Here is a 21,370-nt window from a genome sequence, read left to right as displayed (position 1 = left end):
TGCTGACTGAAGGGCAATGCAATTCTCACTCCCAATTTATGGATGGGGAGCAGACACTCAGAGAGAGAGTAGGATTTGGGGGGTGGGGTGCGGGAGGAGGGGTTGTTTAACACAAAGAGATGTCAACAGACATATGGATGTAAGTGGTAGGATGCAGGCTAGCTGTGGCTCAGGAGCTGTATTGTGGTGTCAACTCTAGGCTGTGTCCCAGAGGGTGTTCACTGCTCTTGGTGTATTGGTTTGGGCAAAATGCCAGCAAGACGCTTTGTTGGCTTCCAATCTAGAACTTGCTTGCATCTGGGATGAGTGGACGGATCTCTCATCTGAGTGCACCCAACTGTACAGATATGCCTCAAGTTACTTTTTAATGTTCAAGGGTGAAAAGGGAATACATTCAGTTCTCCTTTAACCTGCGTAAGTGCTGGTTCAACTGATAAGCACCTATCTTCTTTATTTGAATGTGCATGGTATTGGCCTTTATGCACATGTTATTGTTAATAACTGTGTCTATGATGTTAACTTTGATAACGTAAAAATAATTCTAGGTAAGTGCTTTGGGTTTTGCTTGGCTTTTGTTTGTTTTGAATAGGAAAGATGAAAGATGCTAGCCCTCTTCTGCTTGAATTACTAATCTAAATTAGCTGAGTGGTTTTACTGTGGGCTCTTAAAACATTGGTGAATTCTTTTCTGAAGGGTTTTGAGTAAAAGGAACTTACTGTGACAGACTATTCCTCATATTCTGTACAACATTAAAGAAATAAATCTTTGCTTTCAGTGTATGTTGGTATCTCTACACTCATGATACATTTGGCTGTGTTTTTCCTCCTTAAATTCATTGGATCAAAGCAATAATATAAATCTAAGTTTTTATTCATCAACTTCTCTCCAGGTTTTGTAATTTGCTGGAATTAAATAGGGAACCTGGGAATAATACATTATTATAGATACAATACATATCATGCAGCCTTATTTCCAGAATGTCAGTGGAGGGTTATATTAAATCCTTTTGTTTTGCTGTAGTATGATTACAAAGATTCTTTTGTAGCTTGGGACATGGAGTCTAAAAGCAAGAAATGTGAGAGGTATCTGTCAAGTGAAGATAACATGACCTTAATTTGAGCATTGCTGCTGCTGTTAACTACGTTCTGGTTGGTCAGCAAGATCTGCAAAAAAAGTCTTGGTCATGTCTGTATGACTCTGAATACCTATCAGGAAGAAGAGCAATGCAGGGTCACAGTGCTTTAAACACTGTAAGTTAGGTCTCGGGAGAGACTAAGACGTGTTGCAGTTACTGGAGAGGAGAAAACATAACTAACTGCATTGAGAACAACACTTTTTTTTTTTTTTTTTTTTTCCTGCTGAACTAAGTTCAATTTAGGATGGTCTTTAAAACTTTAACGAAGAGTGACAAGCAAATGACAAGCTAGTAGTGTCTATATAAGAAGAAAAAAACCCCAAAGTTTAGTGCTGTGTGTATATTCCTTTCCCAAATAGCTGGAGAGATGAGAGCTTTAGCCTGCATTAATGTATTAGTCGTTTCAGCTGTTCAGGAATGAATTGTGTATTATTGGTGCAAATTTTATTTTATTTTAGATAGGGGTTACTGCAGGACTGGGCTGAGATTTGAAGTGACTGGAAGAAACTACTTTGAGTAGCTACCCACCTGACTGAATTTTGAAGCATGCCTGTGCTAGCTGTACAAAGACACAAGTATCCAGTAATTTTTGGGCCTGTTAAATCTCTGCTCTACACTACAGAGTTTGTAATATTTTGCAGGTGTACAGACTATACCAATAATGAAATATTTTCAATATATGAACATGTGTTATGTATATTTCTATTGTTGCAGTTTTAGCTGTTTTAGTTATGCTGAAAGATGACAGGCCTGTCATGATTTTGTCTTCAAAGAAAGACTGACTTATGCTCCAAAAACTCTTTCCTGGTCGTTCAATCCAGGCTGATGCCAAGTCTGTGCACTTTAGAGAGATGTTAGGTGACTGTTCAGGAGGGTCTCACAGATTTACACAAATTTGGGAATAATACTGTTGTTCTTGGTTCCACACAGATGGTACCAGACAGGAAGAAGTGGAAGGTGAACTTAGTGAAGAAGAACGCTGGTTTGGAAATTCTTCAGAAACTCCTTCAGAAGCATCATATGGAGAAGTCCAGGAGAACTTTAAGTTGTCTCTTGAGGACAGAATCCAAGAGCAGTCCACTTCCCCAGATACTTCTTTGGGAAGTGCGACTCCTAGCAGCAACACAGCAGAGCTGGGATCCATTGAAAGTGAGGCGCAAAGAGACACATTACAGAGCAAAGAGCACCTTTCTCCTGATGTGTCATCTCTGTGTGAAGAAGAACCTCCTGGTCCAAATAAGCCACTGAGTAGTAACCTGAGGCGGCTGCTGGAGGCTGGCTCCCTCAAGCTGGATGCTGCTGTTACAGTCAATGGCAGAGTCGAGTCCCCTGTAAATCTTGGCTCAAACCTCTCCTTCTCTCCACCTGCTCATCATGCCCAGCAGCTAAGTGTTCTTGCCAGAAAGCTTGCTGAGAAACAGGAACAAAGTGACCAATACAATGCAGGTAGTCACTTTATATGGAATCAAGGTAAGTGGTTGCCAAACTCAACCGCTACCTGTGGTTTGTCCCCTGATTCAGCTATCCTGAAACTGAAAGCTGCAGCCAATGCCGTTCTGCAGGACAAATCTCTCTCAAGGACTGAAGACAGTATAAGGTTTGAATCCTTTTCCTCACCTTTTAGTTCTCAGTCAGCCAGCTCCACGTTAGCAGCTTTATCTAAGAAAGTGAGTGAAAGAAGCATGACTCCTGGGCAGGAGCACCCACCTCCGGCTAGTTCTTTCCTTTCTCTGGCTTCCATGACCTCTTCAGCTGCCCTTCTCAAGGAAGTTGCTGCAAGGGCTGCAGGCACCCTGTTGGCTGAGAAAAAGAAATCGCTGGTTGCTGAGGATCCCCTGCAGCTTTCAGAGATGAAGCAAGAGAAAGCAACTCCACCACAGTCTTTGGAATTATTGTTACTTCCAGTCCCTAAGGGAAGAGCATCCAAACCCACTAGTACAGGTATGGGTAAAGTTTAAGTCACTAAGTAGAATGTATTTGTTTTGCTACAGGCTTATATAACATCTCTTCAATGGATCTGGATTTGGTTTGATTCCATGTGTTATGTGAATAAGAAATAGGTACTTTAGGTAAATAATAGAAAAGCTTCTTAAAATACCACTTGAAGACCAAACCATCACAATTGTTTCCATATTTGAAAGATATGGGTGTGTACAGTTCAGTGCTTTTTTTTTTTTTGTTCCATACAATGATATTTCCCCCTCTTACCAAGTTCAGAATAAGTCCACAAAAAATATTTAATGGAGAAGATCAAACAATCTCTGTTAGGAAGCTCACAGTATCAGTGAGCCTGTACAAAACTAGTGCTTTTGAAATATTGGACAAGGGAGAATTCTCCTTCCTGCTGTCTCTGTCACAAATAGACTTTTGTATAATCGCTTACTACCCTGTCCTAATTTACTAGAGTATGTTATTATGTTGTCACTTTTCATTAAATTTTTTTGCAGCAGTTTGGTATTTTACAATCCTTTGTCATTAAAAAAAAAAAAAAAGTGAACTGAATTTCTCTAATTTCCTCAACAAGAGCCATTTTACACTTCTGACTTCCCTCCACCAGTTCCAGCTGTTGGCAGTCAGGGAATCAGGCTTATAGGGAATAAGAAGAAATAGTCTTGGTAACAAAAGCTTTCAAAAGCAGGCAAGCCATGCAGGGAAATTTAAATGATCCATCTTCAAAATAAGGAAAAATAAGGTTTCTTTCATCTATTTCTATACAAAGTTCTCATCATGGATTCTTATTTCTGGTAGAACGTACAGCTTCAGGTGTTGTCAGTGTTCTCCCTTGAGTGGCATTCTGATGCAGAGGGGAAGGACATGTCAGCTATCCTCACAATACACACAAAGTCTTTCAGTATATTAGAGCTGAGTTTTTACATTAGTTTTTGAGTATTTTATCAGGAATAGTAGCTTGACTGTACAGGTGTAGCAAGCCAGTGTACAGATATGAAGCCTGACATGTTGTATAATTGCACTGCTGTCTTTCTGACCTAACCTTTTTGTTTAGGGATATTATGAGGTCTGATCTGTCCCTGTGCAGCTTTTGGTAAAAGCTCATAGGGTAGAAGCTATTAGATGGACAGCAATACTCATTCCTCCCTTGGAGGAGGAGGGAGAGGGATGTGATGAGATGCAGCCAGTAGCAGTTTTTTTGCTCTGAGTTACATGTGTTCTACAAATGCTTTGCTGGTGTGTTTTGCAAAGGCAATTAAAGTGGCAAACAATTCTTGGCATGTGTCTGGCCTAAGGTTTTCATTAGTTCAGATAAAGTCCTTTTTGGAGAAGCATAAGCTAAACCAAAAAAAAGGTCCTTTTGTTTGGGAAAGGAGTACCCACACTGGTTATGCCAGTGTGACTGTGGGCATTAATTTAATCTAACTTTCCCCGTGAAGACTGGCTTTCACATAAGAAAAGCAGCAATGTATAGAAAAGGAGTAAGATTAAAATTTATTTGAAGTTATTAGTTTATTTTCTGCTAGAGGAAAAGCTGTTCACATCATAAGTTTTTACTGGGGAAAGGTTGTAGTAAAGTCCAGGTTCTGTGTTTTACCAACAAACTGTGGGGATTTTTCTGTGTAGCTTGTACTAGGGGAGTGCTCTGTACCAGCGTGAGAGTGTGCTGGTAATACTGGCACTTTATAAACTAGCTCTCATGCAGCAAATTTCTAGCAACTATTCTCTTTGCTGAAGGCTCAAGCATAGTGTGCTGCTAAAAGATAACAATGGAGGCCGACTGCCTCAGGTCCTTGGTAACCAAGGAACAAGTATTCATTTTTTGTAATATATGAGACTAGTATCCCAAGAGGAAGGGTGTTTCCTTTCAGTTTATACGCGCTGGGCCAATGCCAGTTGGCATCCAAATAAACTTTATAGTGTAATGTTCATAACAAAAGTTACTTTAAGTCCATTTTCTGATATACTATTAAGCTTTATTATTATTTATTTATTATTAACTGACTGAAAATAAAAAGCAAGCTGTTGGTTAGCATATCTGGATGTTGATTATGGAAAGCCAGACTCCTTGGTTCCTTCAGCCATGGAGAAAAGCAGCTTACAAAAACAGGTCACTGTTTAGTGACCTTTGATTGAAGACTTCACTTTTGTAAAAGTTGAGTAGGGCAGCTGAGTGTGTATATTTGCCATGAAAATAAATGTCACACATTCCTGATTCCTTTTGCACATACAACCTTATGGCACTAAAAGCAAAAAGCAGTATTTCATTTGATAATGTTTTATCTTTTTATGTCTGTGTGATTGCTCCTTGAGTCATGGGTTTTTTTCTGTCTTGTTCCTGGAGAGAGACACATTTTCCCAGTAGGCGCAGCTTGAGAAGTGGGGTGTTTTATTTCCCCTCTCATACTTTGAACTTTTAAAGACACTGGTGAGTTTACTTTATTGTTAGGAATCTGATTCACCCACCAACAACATCTAGCTTTGGTTATGAGATCAATACTCTGTGAGATTAATTAGATGTCGACAAGTAAGGAACAGCAAAGATGGAGTCTATTTAAAGAGGAATAAGTTAATAACAAGAGTATGCCTCAGCTCTTTTGTCCACCATGCTGAACTATTTGCTCAGAATTATTTCAGGCAAGAAGCTGGAGCCATGGCTTATCTGAACAGTCACCTCTGAAACTGCATGTCAGGTTTGGTGGACCTAATCATTACTTGCATAGGTTATAGTAAAGTGATACAGAGAAGATTAACTTTTCTAGCAATCTGTTAATAATGCCAGTTTTATACAGAGCTCATGTGTTTGGAATGAAATTTAGAAGGAAGCCTGGAATCTCTGTTAAGCTTCTGATGTCGTTTTTGAAAGCGTGTGGTGGCAGACCCTTCTTTTACTGACTAAATGCTTGTTTGGTGTAACTTTTTTGCCTGTGATGCTTGCAGTTTTGTTCCTGGAGCTTCTTTGGGAAACACTGGCTGATTCCTTGCTGAAGTCGCTCTTTCCAACTAATTGACATCATGTGACATAAAATAGACATCAATATAAATGAAGGAAAGCTGAAGCCCATGATTTTGTGGGCTGAGGTTTATGTAGTATAGTAAAGAGCTAACATGTTTCAGCTTTGGAGAGCGCTGACAAATTCCTGTGTACCATTCATTGTCATTGTTACTGGTGAAGTCACATGTGTTCAGTCCAGTTCTTTGCATATTTTTTAATGTGCTAAATTACTGTTGATCCATCTTGTTTGCAGATTTATTTTTAATGGGGCAGAAAACGGGTAATAGCTTGGTTACATGTTACTTTTCTGGATCCTTTGTGATGATAACCAGAGACTGGAGAAAAGCTGTGATAGAAGGAAAAGAAATGATATGTAAAAATACTACCAGTATTTTTTTTCTGTGGTTTATCTTTCTCCTGCCTTTTGTGAAGAAGTAAGTAAAGATATTTAAAAACTGGAACACAAGCAAATAGAGCGTCTTAGAGGTACAGAGGGGAACAATTCGATAATACATATAATACATTAAGTGTGATAGAATATTTCACAAGGAGAATTTCTGAACTTGCAGAAGTGCATGCTTTGACAATGTGTCCTTTTTTGTACTTACAAAATGACTACATAATCAGTTGAATTACGGTGGTTTTGTTTCCTATCTAATAACAAGAAATATATTTTAGGATATGACAAATATTTCTGGAGGTTTTTATCATTTAGTTCCTCATCAAGGGAATTTGATGTTTGCTATATCCTTATCAGTAGGAAATACCTGATAATAATGAGATTAAATATTCTGAGAATTTCTAAGTAGCAGGATGCACATTGCTGAGGTCTGGATATTTGAAAATAGTCTGTCTTTTACAGTGAGGAGGAAGGCTTCCAGTTTCACAGTAACACTAGGCCTGTCTTTATAATAAGCAGAAGAAATCCTGGTGAGAGGATGGATGGATGGATGGATGGATGGTTAGTTGTTTAAAGTCAGCAGCAAGGAATTTCTCTTTTCTTCACCCTTATGATGATTCCACGCTCAGCAGACTAACCATATTTGCTTGATAAATGCATCAAATCCTTTTCTTTTCTTAGGTGAATTGGGCAGTAAAGCAGAGTGCAAACATTTAGGAAGGCAGTAGATTTAAAGCCCTGGCAGCTAGAGGAGCAGAAGGAAATCCATGACCCAAAGACCCCTGATGGCTGAAGTTGCAGCAGCATCTGCTTAAGCCATAACTAAACAGTTTCAGCAGCAGGGGTTCTGAAGTCATTCACTTCTGGAGTTAAATATATCTGATACACAATACTAGCATGCTTTTCAGTTAAGCTGTGGATTGTTCTATGCTTTATATCCTGCTTCTCTGCTTGCTAACTATCAGAATACAGGACCAACAGATACAGGAAATGTATCATTTTTTCAACAGTTTAGCTTATTTTCCATACCCTGCTACAACTGGCCTTTGATAGGAAATGAAGCTGTGAAGTGATGATTATGAGAGACATCCATCTCAGTTCAGTTAAATTATGAGGAACATTAGAACCAGGTGAGATAGAGTACCATCCCCTACTGATTAGCCAAAGGATGTTTGGGACATTAACCTTTATAAATTATGGTGACCTTTCTCAAAGGGAGAGTAACTAGATTAAGGGGAAAAGGGATATGCAGAGGGGAGGAACTGAAATTTCTGGTACATGTTGTTTAACTGATGTGTCTCTTTGCAGATTAAATTCTAGCACTGAAAAATGGTATCTTGAGTGTGTTTACAAGGGGAAAGTATTCAACAACTAGCTATAAAGGATCCTCTCTTTTTCTTCCCTCTTCTGCAAAGCTTCAGAAGAAGAAGGAGGAAAACCTTTCCAGTGTCCGATCTGTGGTTTGGTTATCAAGAGGAAGAGTTACTGGAAACGGCACATGGTGATTCATACAGGTTTAAAAAGTCATCAGTGTCCACTCTGTCCATTTCGCTGTGCACGCAAGGACAATCTCAAATCACACATGAAGGTAAGGGAAGTGTCTACTGACAACCAAAACACTTTAATCATCAATCAGAAAATGATAGTATAACAAACCTATTTACTTGCAAGAACAAAATTTCCTTAGTTGTACTACCAGTGATGCCTCTATTTAAATAAAGAGACCGTAAAAAGAGAAAGAAGAAGCTTTTTTCCCTTTGCTTCCTTTTCCATTTTATACAATGTGGAAACTACCTTGGGTTGTGTCAACTTAATGCAGCACAAGCTGTCTGTGACTGGTCTAGTTCTAGACCTGGAACCACCAAAGCAGGGATGTTAGCTGAGATGTGACATCATGCAAACACAGCAGTGCTGCTTTTCAGGGTGCCAGCTAGTGTCACTGCATCACACTAAGTGGGCATACCAACGTGGCCAGCACTAGCAGGGGATGTCTCCATTAATTTCTGCAGATAGGCCTGCAGTTTTAACTCTTCTTGCTTTAGTTTTTAACTGCAGCACCTCAGCGGTGAAGCATCCAAACCAAAATGAATGACACATTATACTGTAATGTTTCATTTTCAAGTGTTTCCATTAATTTTAAAGTGTGCTTTTAACTCACCCTAAGTTTTAGGCTCAAATTGAAGATGACCTTTTGAAGGAAGCAACATCTGTGTTGATACAGAAAAATATATGAATGTAAAGAAACTCTTTGCTTAGCTAAAGTGCTACATGGTTACATCATACAAAGTGCCTGGTTTTGCAAGCTGTAGAACATACTTGAAGTAAAAATGGTACCTGTCCCATTAGCCCATGGATGAAGAAGCTGAAGTGCAAAAAGTTTCCCTTGTTAATGCAGTTGAGTTTTATAATAACAGTGAAATATTTGATTATAGTTAGTATTTTGTCTATTTTAGACAGATGTGTGTAAGAGTACCAGACTGGTGTGGAGGGGGACAGAATGCCTGTTCAGCTTTTATGTGTGCTATTGCAGAATTGGAGATCGCTAGACAGGAGTCTAACATTGCTTCTTATACCCAAGTAGCTATTTGCTTCACTGTAAATGATTCAGATGATTCCACTGATCACAACAGCAGATCTTGCTGTATTTCAGGTCTTTGCTAGGTCTGAAATCATCCCCTTAAAGTCTGAAGGCTCATCCCTTAATGCTCCTACTGTGGATCAATGCGCTATTCCCAGGCATCCTTGGTGTATCATGCTAATCCTTATCAGGTACAAGTAGGTTTGGTGTATATGGCTCCCGCTTTTAAGATTTGGTGTTCCATGTTGACTGCGGGGCACAGATTGCCATTTCCAAGCAGAAGATGAGTAGAAAGAATTGGAACACAGCACGCTAAGAATGGTTTTTAGTTTTCAGTTGTTGACAGCCTGCACAGAAGCATGCATCACCTAAAAACTTGCTATTCCTTGGCGAAGACCTGTTGTCATCCCCTGCTTTGTAAAGGACATCCCTATTATTCCCTGCAGAAATTCTTGCTGTCTGCTTTTTTTGCTTTTTTGGAAGAATTATTTGCAGGTTGAGGGCCTATCTCTTCCTTTTTGGCATGGTGATTTCCATAGGTGGCCACAGGTAGGATATTGGAGAAAATTAGGGACTTTTTCACTGTCTCTGTGTGCTATCAGGCTGATGGTTATCTGAAGCCATTGTGCTCTTTTTTGCTCCTCACTTAACGTAAACCCCTTCCTTAACTGAGCCCATGTAATCTCAAAAACAGACTCCTTGTACAAACGTAATATGTAGTGTTAATTATTTGGTAATATACTAATTATTATCAAGTAATGCTCATTTAGACATCACTGAGATCAGAGTCAGGCCCAGAGCTGCTTGACACAGTGTAAGAGATTGCAGCCTCCTTTAGCCTATGGAGATAAGATTTGATGTCTCCCCAGTCAATGCAGCCCAGTCATGCAGGTCATGATGGACTTGGTTGGTAGCGTTTGCTGGTAAAGCTGCTGCCTATTTAAGATGAAGGCAATTGTCTTACAAAATTAGATGGCCAGTATTTGGTCTTTTGCCCTTGTTATAGTCTTATGGACAGATGTAAAGAATCACAAGCATGAGAATCTGAAAGATAACGTTTTACCTTAATTTCAATGGGTTTCATATATTTTTCTCAATTGAGTAAGCCATATGTAAGAATACTTTCTATCACATAAAATTGAAGCAGGTGAATAAGGGGGTGTGTTAGTCATGTGTCCAACAGTATCAGACATAATCAGAATTCCCTTTCGTGAAAGTATAAATTGATAACAAGATTAAAAATAAAAACCATCAGATTTCTAATTATAGAAAAGCGCTGCTTTTAAATCTGTGTGTAAGTAAGTATGAGATTATAATAACTGACACATACACAAGCCAACAGTGTTCGAGTTGGAATGAATATACATCAGAAATGATACTGCACAGCTGGGACTTACTTAGGATGCAGCATTCTGGTTATGCCAGTTGGATGTTTCAGTTCTCTTCATTGTCCTAGGATCCTTTGGGAGCTACCTGGCCATATCTGCTTCCTGGTGGGCAACCCACGTAGGTAGAGCTGCTCTAGCTCTCCACCCCTCTCTTACTCCCTGTGAGTCAGCTGTGGCTACAGGTGAAGACATGTCTTTTAAAGCTAAAAATGCTACTCAAAATTAGGGTACTAGGCTGGTGTTTGTCATTCATTATAAACCAATTTTTATTCTAGGATATTATCACAAGCCAAGCTTTTTTCCTTTTATGCTGCTGGTGCTCTTTGGTTTTCATGTTTTAAGTTCTATTGGTAAGGATCACAGACAAAACCTGTTGGGGTGTTTTGTCCAGCTGCAGTCCTCAAAATCTAATAGTGTTGCCTTTTTTCCTCCTAGGCAACATAGCTGTGAGCTGAAGCACCTCCTCTTTTTTTTCTCTAGGTTCTTGTACACATTTTCCATTGAAACTGGTCATTTAGAGAATTAATTTCCATGACTGGTTTGTGTGTGTCCATATGGATCTTCCTTATTGTGTGTATCTTTAGGTTAATGAATAATAACTATATAATACAAATAATGTGTAATTTTATGGTAATTATAACATGTCAAACTGATTGACCCAGAACGCAACATTGCCAGCATTTTTGGTGTCTTGTCCTCCCCTGCTAGATAAAATCTTTAGAGAGCTGGATTAATTCCAGCCCTGACCCATATTCAGATCTACATGTGCTACCCACCATGTTGATGAAGCATTCTTCCAGTAAGGGCACTTTGCCAGGACCAACTCACAACTGGAGGCAAGGAAGTGAAAGGCAAGAAGGGAAGCAGAAGGAAAGTTTCCACACAGGCACACAATGAACAAGGGAGGCTGAGTAGACTGCCTTTTAAGGCACGCAGTGTTATCTATAATTGTTACATTGCGTTTAGATTTCACAGTGGTAGGCACCTTATAAAAATCCTAAAATAGACACAGTATGGAGTTTTATTATTCTGGTTTGGAGACAAATTATAGTACATGCATAACCACAAGTTTTGGCCCTTATTCCCAGGACTCTGGGGGTACCATTTCAGGACTTTATTCTGGTATCATAGCTTGGTTTCCAAGGGTGCTGAGAATACTGAAAATGAAGCTGGACAAAATGAATGGGTAACTGAGACAGGTGTCCTGTCCAAGCAGGCAGCAAGGGTTGTGCCTGAGTCCTTCTCTGTGTTTATCTAAACATACATTCAGTTGGAATATGTTGGTTTCTTCTTGAGCGGGAGAGTCTCTTACGTACTACTTCTGCAGAAAGCAACAGAAAGGGGTGGTATAATCCAGTAAGATGTATTCAGGCTTTCCTATTTTTCCTGCTAGGGAGGTAGGGATTGGAGCAATACCACAAGCATCAGTCAGATATGGCCAATTGGTGTCTTTGGATCATGCACATATATTCCTCAGCAATCGGTGGACGGCTAGGCTGTGAGATCATACAGATATGTTCCAAGAAAGCAACAGGATATTAGCCTGAGCGCTTGGAAGGGGGAATGAGGAAGAGGAGCATATGGCCAAAAATAATATCTATAAATGTTCCTTGTGCTGCTATATAGACATAAGGCAGAAATGGGTGAGCCAGCTTTTCTAGCAGTGGAAAAGTTTGGCATTGTGAACACATGCTGAAGCATGATGGTATGACAGAAAATGAGGAAAGGGAAGATTAAGCTTAGCAGAAAAGTTAGATGCAATGGCAGACAGGTCATGTGATGGGCAACCATAGGACCTTCCTGCTTCTATTGCTTACGAAGAGCAACCATGTAGCGAGATCTCAGGGTAATGTTCCTCTGTAATATGAAGAGTGTTATAATCAGCCTCCTGATTAGGGAGAGGCTATTAATTACGTGACAGTGGGAATAAAGAAGGGGCTTGAAGAATGTAGCCTGGTGCTTGCTACCTCTTATGATTTGCTTTTCCCTCTTTCTTCCTCAGCTAGGGTCAGACAACAGAATAAGCATTCCTAATCCATTTTGGTGAAGTACAAGACAGGTTATTTTAAAGCATCTTCACCATATTGGGAGAAGGAGGTTGACTGTATTTTATGGGAGGGGTTTTTATTTAGTTTGGTTTAAGCTAACCCTTAAGAGCCCTGGGAGGCACCTGTGATTCCATTCTCTCTTCTCAGCGGAGGGGAGGTAATGCAAACTTGCACAGCTTTTCAACAAGTGAAATCTGTACCCTGCATCTAAAGACAGGTACCACAAGTGACTTCAAGTATCTGCCTTTTAATCTTGTCACTTTTCACATATGAGACAAGGATAATAAGGGCTATGCATTGATACCTTAAATCTTAAAGAAAAAAGAAAAAAATATTTTTTTTGGAACACTAGTCCAGTCCAGCCCTGCAGAGAGGCTTTTTTTCCTCTTTGCTTTCAAGCAAAGCAAGGAAATAGTTTCAAAAAGAAAATACTATATAAATAATGTATGTATCCTGAGGGTGAGGATCATATCAAAACTAGCACTGTAGCACTAAACTTTTGAAAGTGCAGTATTTTAAAAATGAGGGAACTTGTAAGAAAAGAGCATGGAATAAAAAAGCAAAGGGCACAAAATAGGTGCAAAATGGAGACTTCTCAAGTGTGCTCAAATGCAGTTGCAGAAGAAGGCATTTTACTTAGAGATTTAAAAAACAACAACAAAACAAAAGCCACATCAAACCAAAACCCAGAAATTAGTGGCTACACAGGTTTGACACAGGTATGCCTAAGTGGCCAGGTTGTAGTAGTGGTTGATTGTAGTAGTTGCTTAAACAGATGCCCCTCATGGAAATGTTAATCTACTTGAAAGTTGGTGAGAAAAATAAAACCTACAGTAGGCAAAGAAAAAAGTGATAATTAGGTCATAGAAAGTAAGTAAAGAGTGAGTAGCCAGAGGCAAATTAGCAGTGAATGGATTCAGCACTCTAACCCTCTTATGTTCTGATTTTGCTTAGGGATGAAGTTTCTCAGAAAAAAAACACAAACAAAACGAACAACTTTCCTCTTATTTTGAGTGTTTAAAAAATAATAGCAAAAAACCCCTGCTAAGCCCCACAAAAGAAAGGTGAATGCCAGTCCTTCCTTTCCTGTGCCTCATAACTGGAAGGAAGAGTCTGTGCAAAGCATTACCCCAACTTTAAGGGAGGGGAAAAGAAAAGACCTACCTTAACAGTACTACAAAATTGCAGGACGTACCTGTATCACTGTTGCCCTCACCCTACTCTCCATTGTATCCTGTTAGGTGAGATCACGTGTATTTGTAACTGTGGTACATCTGTACGGGCCAGTGTGTACTTCCCATAACTTAAATTTCCTGGTAAATAAGCAGAGATGTTACTTTTAAGTATGAAATGTTGATTTAAGAAACTGATTATGATACCAGAAATGTTAGTATGTCAATACAAAACATAACAGAAAAAAAATGCAATGATACAAATTATGTGGTATGATAGGGACGTGTGGTTTCTGTAAAAGAAAATCATGTGTTCTTCGACTAAGATGTTTTGAGCATGTCAGGAAAATCATGGACTTAAGAATCAGTTTAAATTTATTTGGTCTTTAAAAAAGCCTTTGGCAAAGCTTCTCACTGAGAAGCTGCCAAATAAATTAAGCAATGTGATGTACTATGGCACATTAGAAATTCACCAAGAGACAGTAAAACAAAGGGTAGGATGGAATTAGCAATTTTAAGCATGACAAAAGGCTAACAGAGGAGTGTTCCATTACTAAGGGTAGAATTGTGTATGTTTTAGCAAATACAATCTGCACAAAATGATGACTGTACGTAAGAAAGTTGTAGATGATACAACCTTATGTGCGTGAATTGAGATTAGAAAAGGCAAAGCTTGAAAGGGAATAAAAAGACGCTGGCTGACAGGTAAACAAGGGGGCAAATGAAGTTATTGTTGACAAATGCAAGGTACTGCACTTTGGAAACAGGAGTCTAATAATAATAAAGCACCTGGCTGTCTGATATAATGAACTGTAACTACTCAGGGAAAATATCTGGGTATCATTGAAGACAGTTAAATGAAAACCTTTACTTGGCACGTGCAGCAGTGATTAAAAAGTACAATTAGATACTTGAATGTCTGTAGAATAAAACAGTGATAATACTGAAAATATTACAATGCTTTTATTAACATATGGTATGCTGCCAGTTATGATAGTCACTTCTGGTCACTGCATCAAAAAAGGTGTATCAGAAATAGAAGGGATTTTAAAAGCTGGCAATGAAAATGATTAGTGGGATGGCAAGAACTCCCTTTGAAGAAAGAAGCTGTAAAGAATGGGACTGCCAGATATAGAAAGGAGGTGTGATCAAAATAATGTATGTGATAGAGAACATAAATTGAATGGCCTCTTTTTTTCTTTCTTGTAATGTAAGAATGAGGAGGCAGTAAGAGAAACTGAAAGAAACAAGTAAAAAAATAAATAAATTTGACCAATAGATAATTTGTATGCAAGTCCTCAAACTAGGCCTAAGGTTTCTAAGTATTATGTAGTTCTATTGAAAATTATTGTGTACGTCATATCAAGCACACACTGAAAAGAAACTGTAGAACCACAAAATACTATGAGACTGGGAAGACTGTATGGTTAAGAGAAAGGTGTTACAAGCACTTTGCACAGTCAAGGAGAACATCCACAGTTAAATGAAATAACTCAGAAGGCAGAAGTCCTTAGTGTTTCTGACATAAGTCAAACAGTAATTTTGTAAGATTTTGAAAGAACCGTTCGGTATGAGCAGGTTATGTGCTGTGTTTGGTTGCAGCATAATTCAGAGATACCTGAATCTGGCAGCAGCTGGGCTCAGACTAGGACTTTGGAGAAAACTGGTTAGCTGTCCTCTTATCTCTTCCTGCCTGTGGTTCCTGCAGGAACATCCTAGCAGAGTCTGAAGAGGGCATCTGCCAGTTTCGGTAGCATTAGCACAGTGTAAGAGCCATTCTCTGTCTCATGGAGGGAGAAGGCAGCTTTTTGGACTGCAACATTGCATGATCTGGATTTACCCTGTGGCTTTCTGTGTAGCTCTACAGGGTTTCTTGTTTCTTATTCTGTGCAAATAGTTGCTGCCTTGACTTTCCCTCCAAACATCATAGAATGGCAATTCTTGGCCCTTTTAGCTGCTGTCAAGTGAGAAAACAAGGGATAGTTTTCCCTTTAAAGGGACTTTAATTCTTAGCTTCTATTTCTAATAGTGTTCAAATTTTAAAATAAATATTATTATTTATTTATGTGAATTAAAAAAATATTAATAATCTTGTGGTGAAACTGGACCCAGGATTTTGGGGGGGCTAAGTACTAGGCTTGATGTTGTTTCATATGGATTTTTTGTAGGTCTAAAATTCTTCTTTTCAAAACTGTAAATATTTGGGTTTGAATTCTATCATTTCTTGGTTGCAAGTTATAAGTGTACTTTATTTTGTGAGAAATCTATTGGTGATTCTGCTATTGTCTTTGGGCAGGAGAAGAATCCAAACCAGGTGAATCACACCACACACACCCCTTCTCATCCATTCTCAAAAGATATTACAGGGGTGGCAATATCTCTTCTGGGGAGAGAAGGGTTCACACACAGACTTTGCCACCTGACTGCAGCAGTGACAGCCTTCAGAAGGCATCGTATTGATGATTGTGATAAGGGGCTTCTAGAAGAGATGGTTAAATATGTAGGCAGGGAAGTGTTGATTGAAGGGGATCCTGGAGAGAAACCCTGGCACACAGAATCTCGGTGGGTGTAAGAGATAAAGTTGCCATGGTGAGAGTGCTTGCTACCATTAGTACATCTCAGTGCTCTTCATGAAGAAGAGTGCTTACATACTGCTGTGCTCACAGACCATCCTGTTTCCAGTAACGTAGACAGGCAATCTGGTTGGCATTTTTGTTGTAACCTCTTAATATTTAGAATTTATTGGGCTGCTATTCTTCTGCAAGTTTGTTGCTTTAAAACTGTCTTAGGTTAGCATTAGCTTCTAATGTTTTTTGTCATAAGGTGCAATTATAAGATTCCAGGATTGCTTTGTCTGCAAATATCATATTTATATGATACTGAGAATGTCATTCTGTAAAGCAGCTGAGCAAGAGAAATTCTTTCTTGCTATCTGTTTGTTTAGTAACTGATCTCCAGAACCCTTGAAGAATGACTGAATGAGAAGTTATACAGCACTAATGAAATGAGTCTTCACTGAATGCAAAATGAACTAAAAGAGGGACATCTCCCATCTTCACATTTTAGCAGACCTGAATTCAGGTCCTGTGTATGTAGAGCTGGGAATGCTGATATGAGCTTGTGACTGAATTCCTCTTACTATATAGAAAACTAATTAGACCAAATCTACAATCATGGGAAACCCCAACCTGAATTTTGACAGAGCTGTGTTTGGGAAATGCCACTGTTATCCTAGAGCTTTGCAGTGTCTGCACCAGGACTCTCAGGATCTAGATCTCAGCTCTGCAGGAAACTGGAAAGTGCTGAAAGCCTTAGCTAAATCTAGTTTTTCCAGGCTCCCTGGTGTAGAGCTGAGCTTTGATTAGAGCTGGAGCTCTCAGGGCTTTTGGACTCCCAGGCTGTAGCAGTGAGCCTTGGATCCCTAGCACAGCTGGCTGCTTCTGAGCCAAGCCCAGGGAGCAGGGGGTAGAATGCCACTCAGTAGGGTAGGGGAGTCACACCTCGTTTGCCAAGAGTTCATCAAACCTCTCCATGTTTCAGGTGAAATGTTTTGTGTTCAACAAATTGCCTTTTTCCAACAAAAATCTGTCTCACTGAAATGTTTCCAACCAACTTGAGTCACAAGTGAAAGCGAATGTGTGGAGCTCAGTCTGGTTCCAGTTTGTCCTGATCACATGTTCATCAATTAGTAAGGAGCAAATGTATGTATTTGCCAGTCTTTCTACAGGGAGTAGCCTGGGGTGCTACTGTCAGGATTTAAAAATCATTTGTGAAGCTACAGCAAAATATTTTTCAATATATCTGTCACTATTATGCTAAAGCTCAATTATTCCTCCTCTTTCACGAGTATTGTGTTAAACAAGAAATTGTATAGTTATAAGTATAGAGTTCATATTAATGAATGTTTCTGTTCAAATAATTGTAAACCATTAGATATGGATGGATAGTAGAGTTCTTTTTTTAAAAGTAATCAGAATTGGGCCTGAACATGCTAGGCGTTGTAGTCATACTGGACCATACCATCTCTATGAGAAAGAGCCTGCAGGCAAAATACGAGAGTACAGTAACTATGATCATTAATTCACTGATGAAATAGAATAAATGGCAACACCATCTCTCATGTTTGTATTTTATTGTAATGGAACTGTTTATTTTCTGGTAGAATTAATTTGCAACAAGCTGTTTCAATAGTGCCTTGGTATTGCCAGGTGCTGTGTTTTTACTCTAATGATACTTGAATCAATGCAGTTTGGTGTTTTGCTGGGTTGCTCTAAACGATTGTTATTTATGAGGTTGCACAGAATGATGATGCTTAGTAGATCATGTAATAGATGGGGGGGGTGTGTGTGCTTGTTTTTTTAATCAAGCAAGCTACTAGTTATAGCTTGGAAGTCTTTTTATGCACTGGCAGGTCATCAGGATCTGGTTGTAAGGACTGTTTGATCCAAAGCAGGCTTCATTATTTCCATGATGTAGAAACTGATTTTCCTGATACTTCTTTTTTCTGTAGTTGAGTCGGATGTTTATGTTCTTTGACTTATGTGTGAAAGAATCTGACTGCCCTTAGTGTCTGACCTCTTTCCAAGTGGTCAGAATGAAGAGTTCACTCATTAGTTAACATTTTTTTTAAAACGGTGTGAGAAGTGTGGAGTTGGAATTTCTATAATGCTGGTAGACTGTTTTGCTTAATACGTGCTTTTGTCTTTCACTTCCTCAACCAGGTTCATCAGCACCAAGACAGGGGTGAGACCTTTCAATGCCAGCTATGCCCTTTTACCTCCTCCCGCCACTTCAGCCTGAAACTCCATATGCGTTGCCATCAACATTTCCTCAGGACAGAATCCAAAGTGAAGGAGGAAATACCAGAAACTGATGTGAAGGGGTCACCACAGCTAAATAGTGACTCCTGCCCAGGACCACAGAGGGAAGGAGGTGGACCTGACCTTACGGGATCAGCATCTGTATCTAAAACACCTGATGCAGCTGGGCAGCCTAGTGGAGGCATTCCACCTTTACTAGTGAAAGAAGAGCCCAAAGATGACAATGGCATTTCAGCTGCACCTTTTGCTCTTAGCACTGTTGACAGAGCCCCCAACAACACAAAGCTGAAAGACTCCTCTGACTTTGTGGCCAGTACAGCATCAGCCCTATTCAACCAAGACATCTCTGTCAAGATGGCATCAGATTTTCTTATGAAGCTGTCAGGTAATTGAACAGCAAGCAGCAGCTGCTCCTTTCTGGGCTAAGAAATGTTTTGCTTTGGGTTTGCTAAGTCATGGAATTGCAGGGAGAAAAGCGTTGCAACTTCCTTAACTTGTCATTTCTTGTTTGTTTTGATAAGGAGAGGTGCACGATGGAGGGAAGAGAGGAAATGGTGAGAGAAGAGAGGGATTTTGCTGTTTAATTGCTGTAATTGGGAGTGAGAACCTTTTCTGCAGGCTTTCATGTTCATTGACAATTACTTTGGCAAATCCCATTTGGTGTTTTTTTCAGGTATGCTGAATACCTGTAGTTCTGGTTTGAAATCACTGAGGGTCACAAGAGCATAGCAAGTTAGACAATTCAGTTCTTAAGTTCTCTGCCTTAACTCTTCTATTAAATAGGACCAATAAAGTATTGGTCACCTTCCTTTCAGAGTAGTATTTGAGGTCCAACTAGTAGATACATGTGAAGTATGAATGTTACTGCATTTCTTGATTATTAACACTTAAAAAAAGGTAGTCCTGGAGATTCATGAACAGCTTTTGAATTGTTTTACTATTTTAATGGAAATCCATATCTAATGCAAAGCATGTGTGTGTTGTGATTTCTTTCATTGTGAGATTGTTGCTGTAAGAATGGTATTTGTATGTGAGACTGAAGCAGATGATGTGTTTAGGGTGAATCTATTATATTTTATGTGCTTTTCTATTGAGTTGACTGAACGCTTCAGAATTGTGGACGTGCTGAAGGAATGTTGTATACTAAATGTTTTCAAAATTGACCTTAATTTTTAAAGATAAAGAAGCCAGGAAAAATTTCACTTAAGAAACTTCTGTTTCACAAGGACTTGGCAGTTCCTATGGCAAGTTTTAGACTTTGGAGATAGTGCATACTCTTTTCAAAAGAGAATAATTGGTCACCTTTTTCCTTTAAATGGAATGTAAGTTGCATTTTAGCAAATTTTATTGTCAGTTAAACTAAGGAATTAGCTCTATCCTAATGCCATTGCCTCAGTGTAACCACAGCCATTTATTTTGAAAAGGCTTGTGGTCCCCGTCTGCCCAGGCCTTTATACCTCTGGGATTGCAGTTCTGTGGGGAGTCAAGTAGAATGGGTAAAGGCAAGAAGTCATGTCTGAGGGTTCATGGAGCCAACCAGTTAAACGGAAGAGAACTGAGGGCAAGCAGGAGATGAAATGGGCTGGCATAAATGGTTTGCTGTGTGGGCTGGAAGAAGCCACAGAAATCTCCTCTTTTAAAAATAATCTGTTGATACAAGTTGTTATTATGCTCAATGAAAAAATGAACAACATTGAAGGTTGAGTCTGTTTTGATTTGCTTGTACTTTTTTTAAATTGGGTTTCAAATTTGGACTCAATATGAAATCCATTTTTTTTTATGTTGCCTGACAGCTGTCCCATACGTGTTGTCATTCTGATGTCTATCTTAAATTTGCGTTGCTGCGATCTAAGTGGCTCTACACATCAACTGTACTGACCCATAGATGGTAGCGCTCAGGATGGCTGCATGTAGCAGAATGAGAGCAGAAAGCAGGAGGTGGGGAAAGGCTGAAAGCTGAAAAAACAAATAACATTTTGATGTGTTGTTTTCATGTAGCAGTTGATGGGGAACTGTTTATAGTTTGGCAGACGGTCATGTTGTCAATGTCTAATCTATTGGCATCAGAAAAAGGATACAAATGTACATTATTCATGCAAAAGGCCTATGCAGTTATTTTATGGTGACTTACTAAAGGTCTTGAAACCTGACTTGTATGCACTGTTACCTAGCAACATGTTATAAAGTCACTGGGGGAGTGAGATGTATCTGTAATTTTGTATGTGTGCATATTTGGATGAAAATGTGCTGCCAGTCACCAAGTTTACTACACAAGAAAGGCAACGTTAGAAGGAAAGGAATTTCTTTTCTCCTGAGATTTATATTGTGTTATATACATTTAGCTCATGCTTTCCTCCATACACCGTGCATAAATTTAGAGTAGAAGTAGTTCTCTTTTAGCAAGTTGGCTAAGTATTAGCTGCGTTTTTTGACTGCTTGCTGTGCTGAACCCAGTTCCTTTGAGTGATTTCTTTATTATGACACTCTCGTTAGGCCCATTGGAACTTCAATTATTGGCCCTACCTTTTCAAGGATATAAAACTTTTGACATCTCAAATTGTATATGCCAATTGTAACAGCCAACACAGATTTGTTGAGACCAAATTATGTCAAAATAATCTAATTTTCTTCTCTGATGGGCCTTGTGGCTAAGAAAGAAGCAATAGATAGATATATAGACTTAGAATTTGGCATTTATTCTTATTGAATATTGATGGTTTAAATGAACATTTATTTTTGCTTGCCAATGTTTATTGCTCGTCTTCTTCTTGGTTGGTATCAGTTTGTATGCCTCCAGTTTCATAGTAGACCTCAGAGCCTGTTGGTTTTCACTTCTGTGCAGTTTCAGCCTTTTGTTTTTCCATGTGTGGAACTCAAAGAAGTG

General features: G+C 39.1%; 1 protein-coding gene across 5 annotated transcripts in view; it reads left to right on the top strand.

Moving 5' to 3' along the window:
• The window catches only part of ZNF827 (zinc finger protein 827), a 106,426-nt gene that overhangs the window by 23,848 nt on the left and 61,208 nt on the right, over window positions 1-21,370 (top strand). For all 5 annotated transcript variants that reach the window (XR_008745786.1, XR_008745787.1, XR_008745788.1 and 2 more), the window contains exons 2-4: window positions 2,066-3,076; window positions 7,896-8,068; window positions 18,388-18,871. Coding sequence is in view for 2 of the 5 variants with exons in the window: in XM_027795196.2 (XP_027650997.2) it covers window positions 2,066-3,076; window positions 7,896-8,068; window positions 18,388-18,871 (1,668 nt within the window). In the remaining 3 variants the exon portion in view is untranslated. The remainder of the gene's footprint in view (window positions 1-2,065; window positions 3,077-7,895; window positions 8,069-18,387; window positions 18,872-21,370) is intronic.

Source organism: Falco peregrinus, chromosome 2 (assembly GCF_023634155.1).
Source record: "Falco peregrinus isolate bFalPer1 chromosome 2, bFalPer1.pri, whole genome shotgun sequence".
NCBI lineage: Eukaryota > Metazoa > Chordata > Aves > Falconiformes > Falconidae > Falco > Falco peregrinus.
Note: the sequence above shows the minus strand (reverse complement) of the source record. Positions and strands in the feature narration are given on the sequence as shown.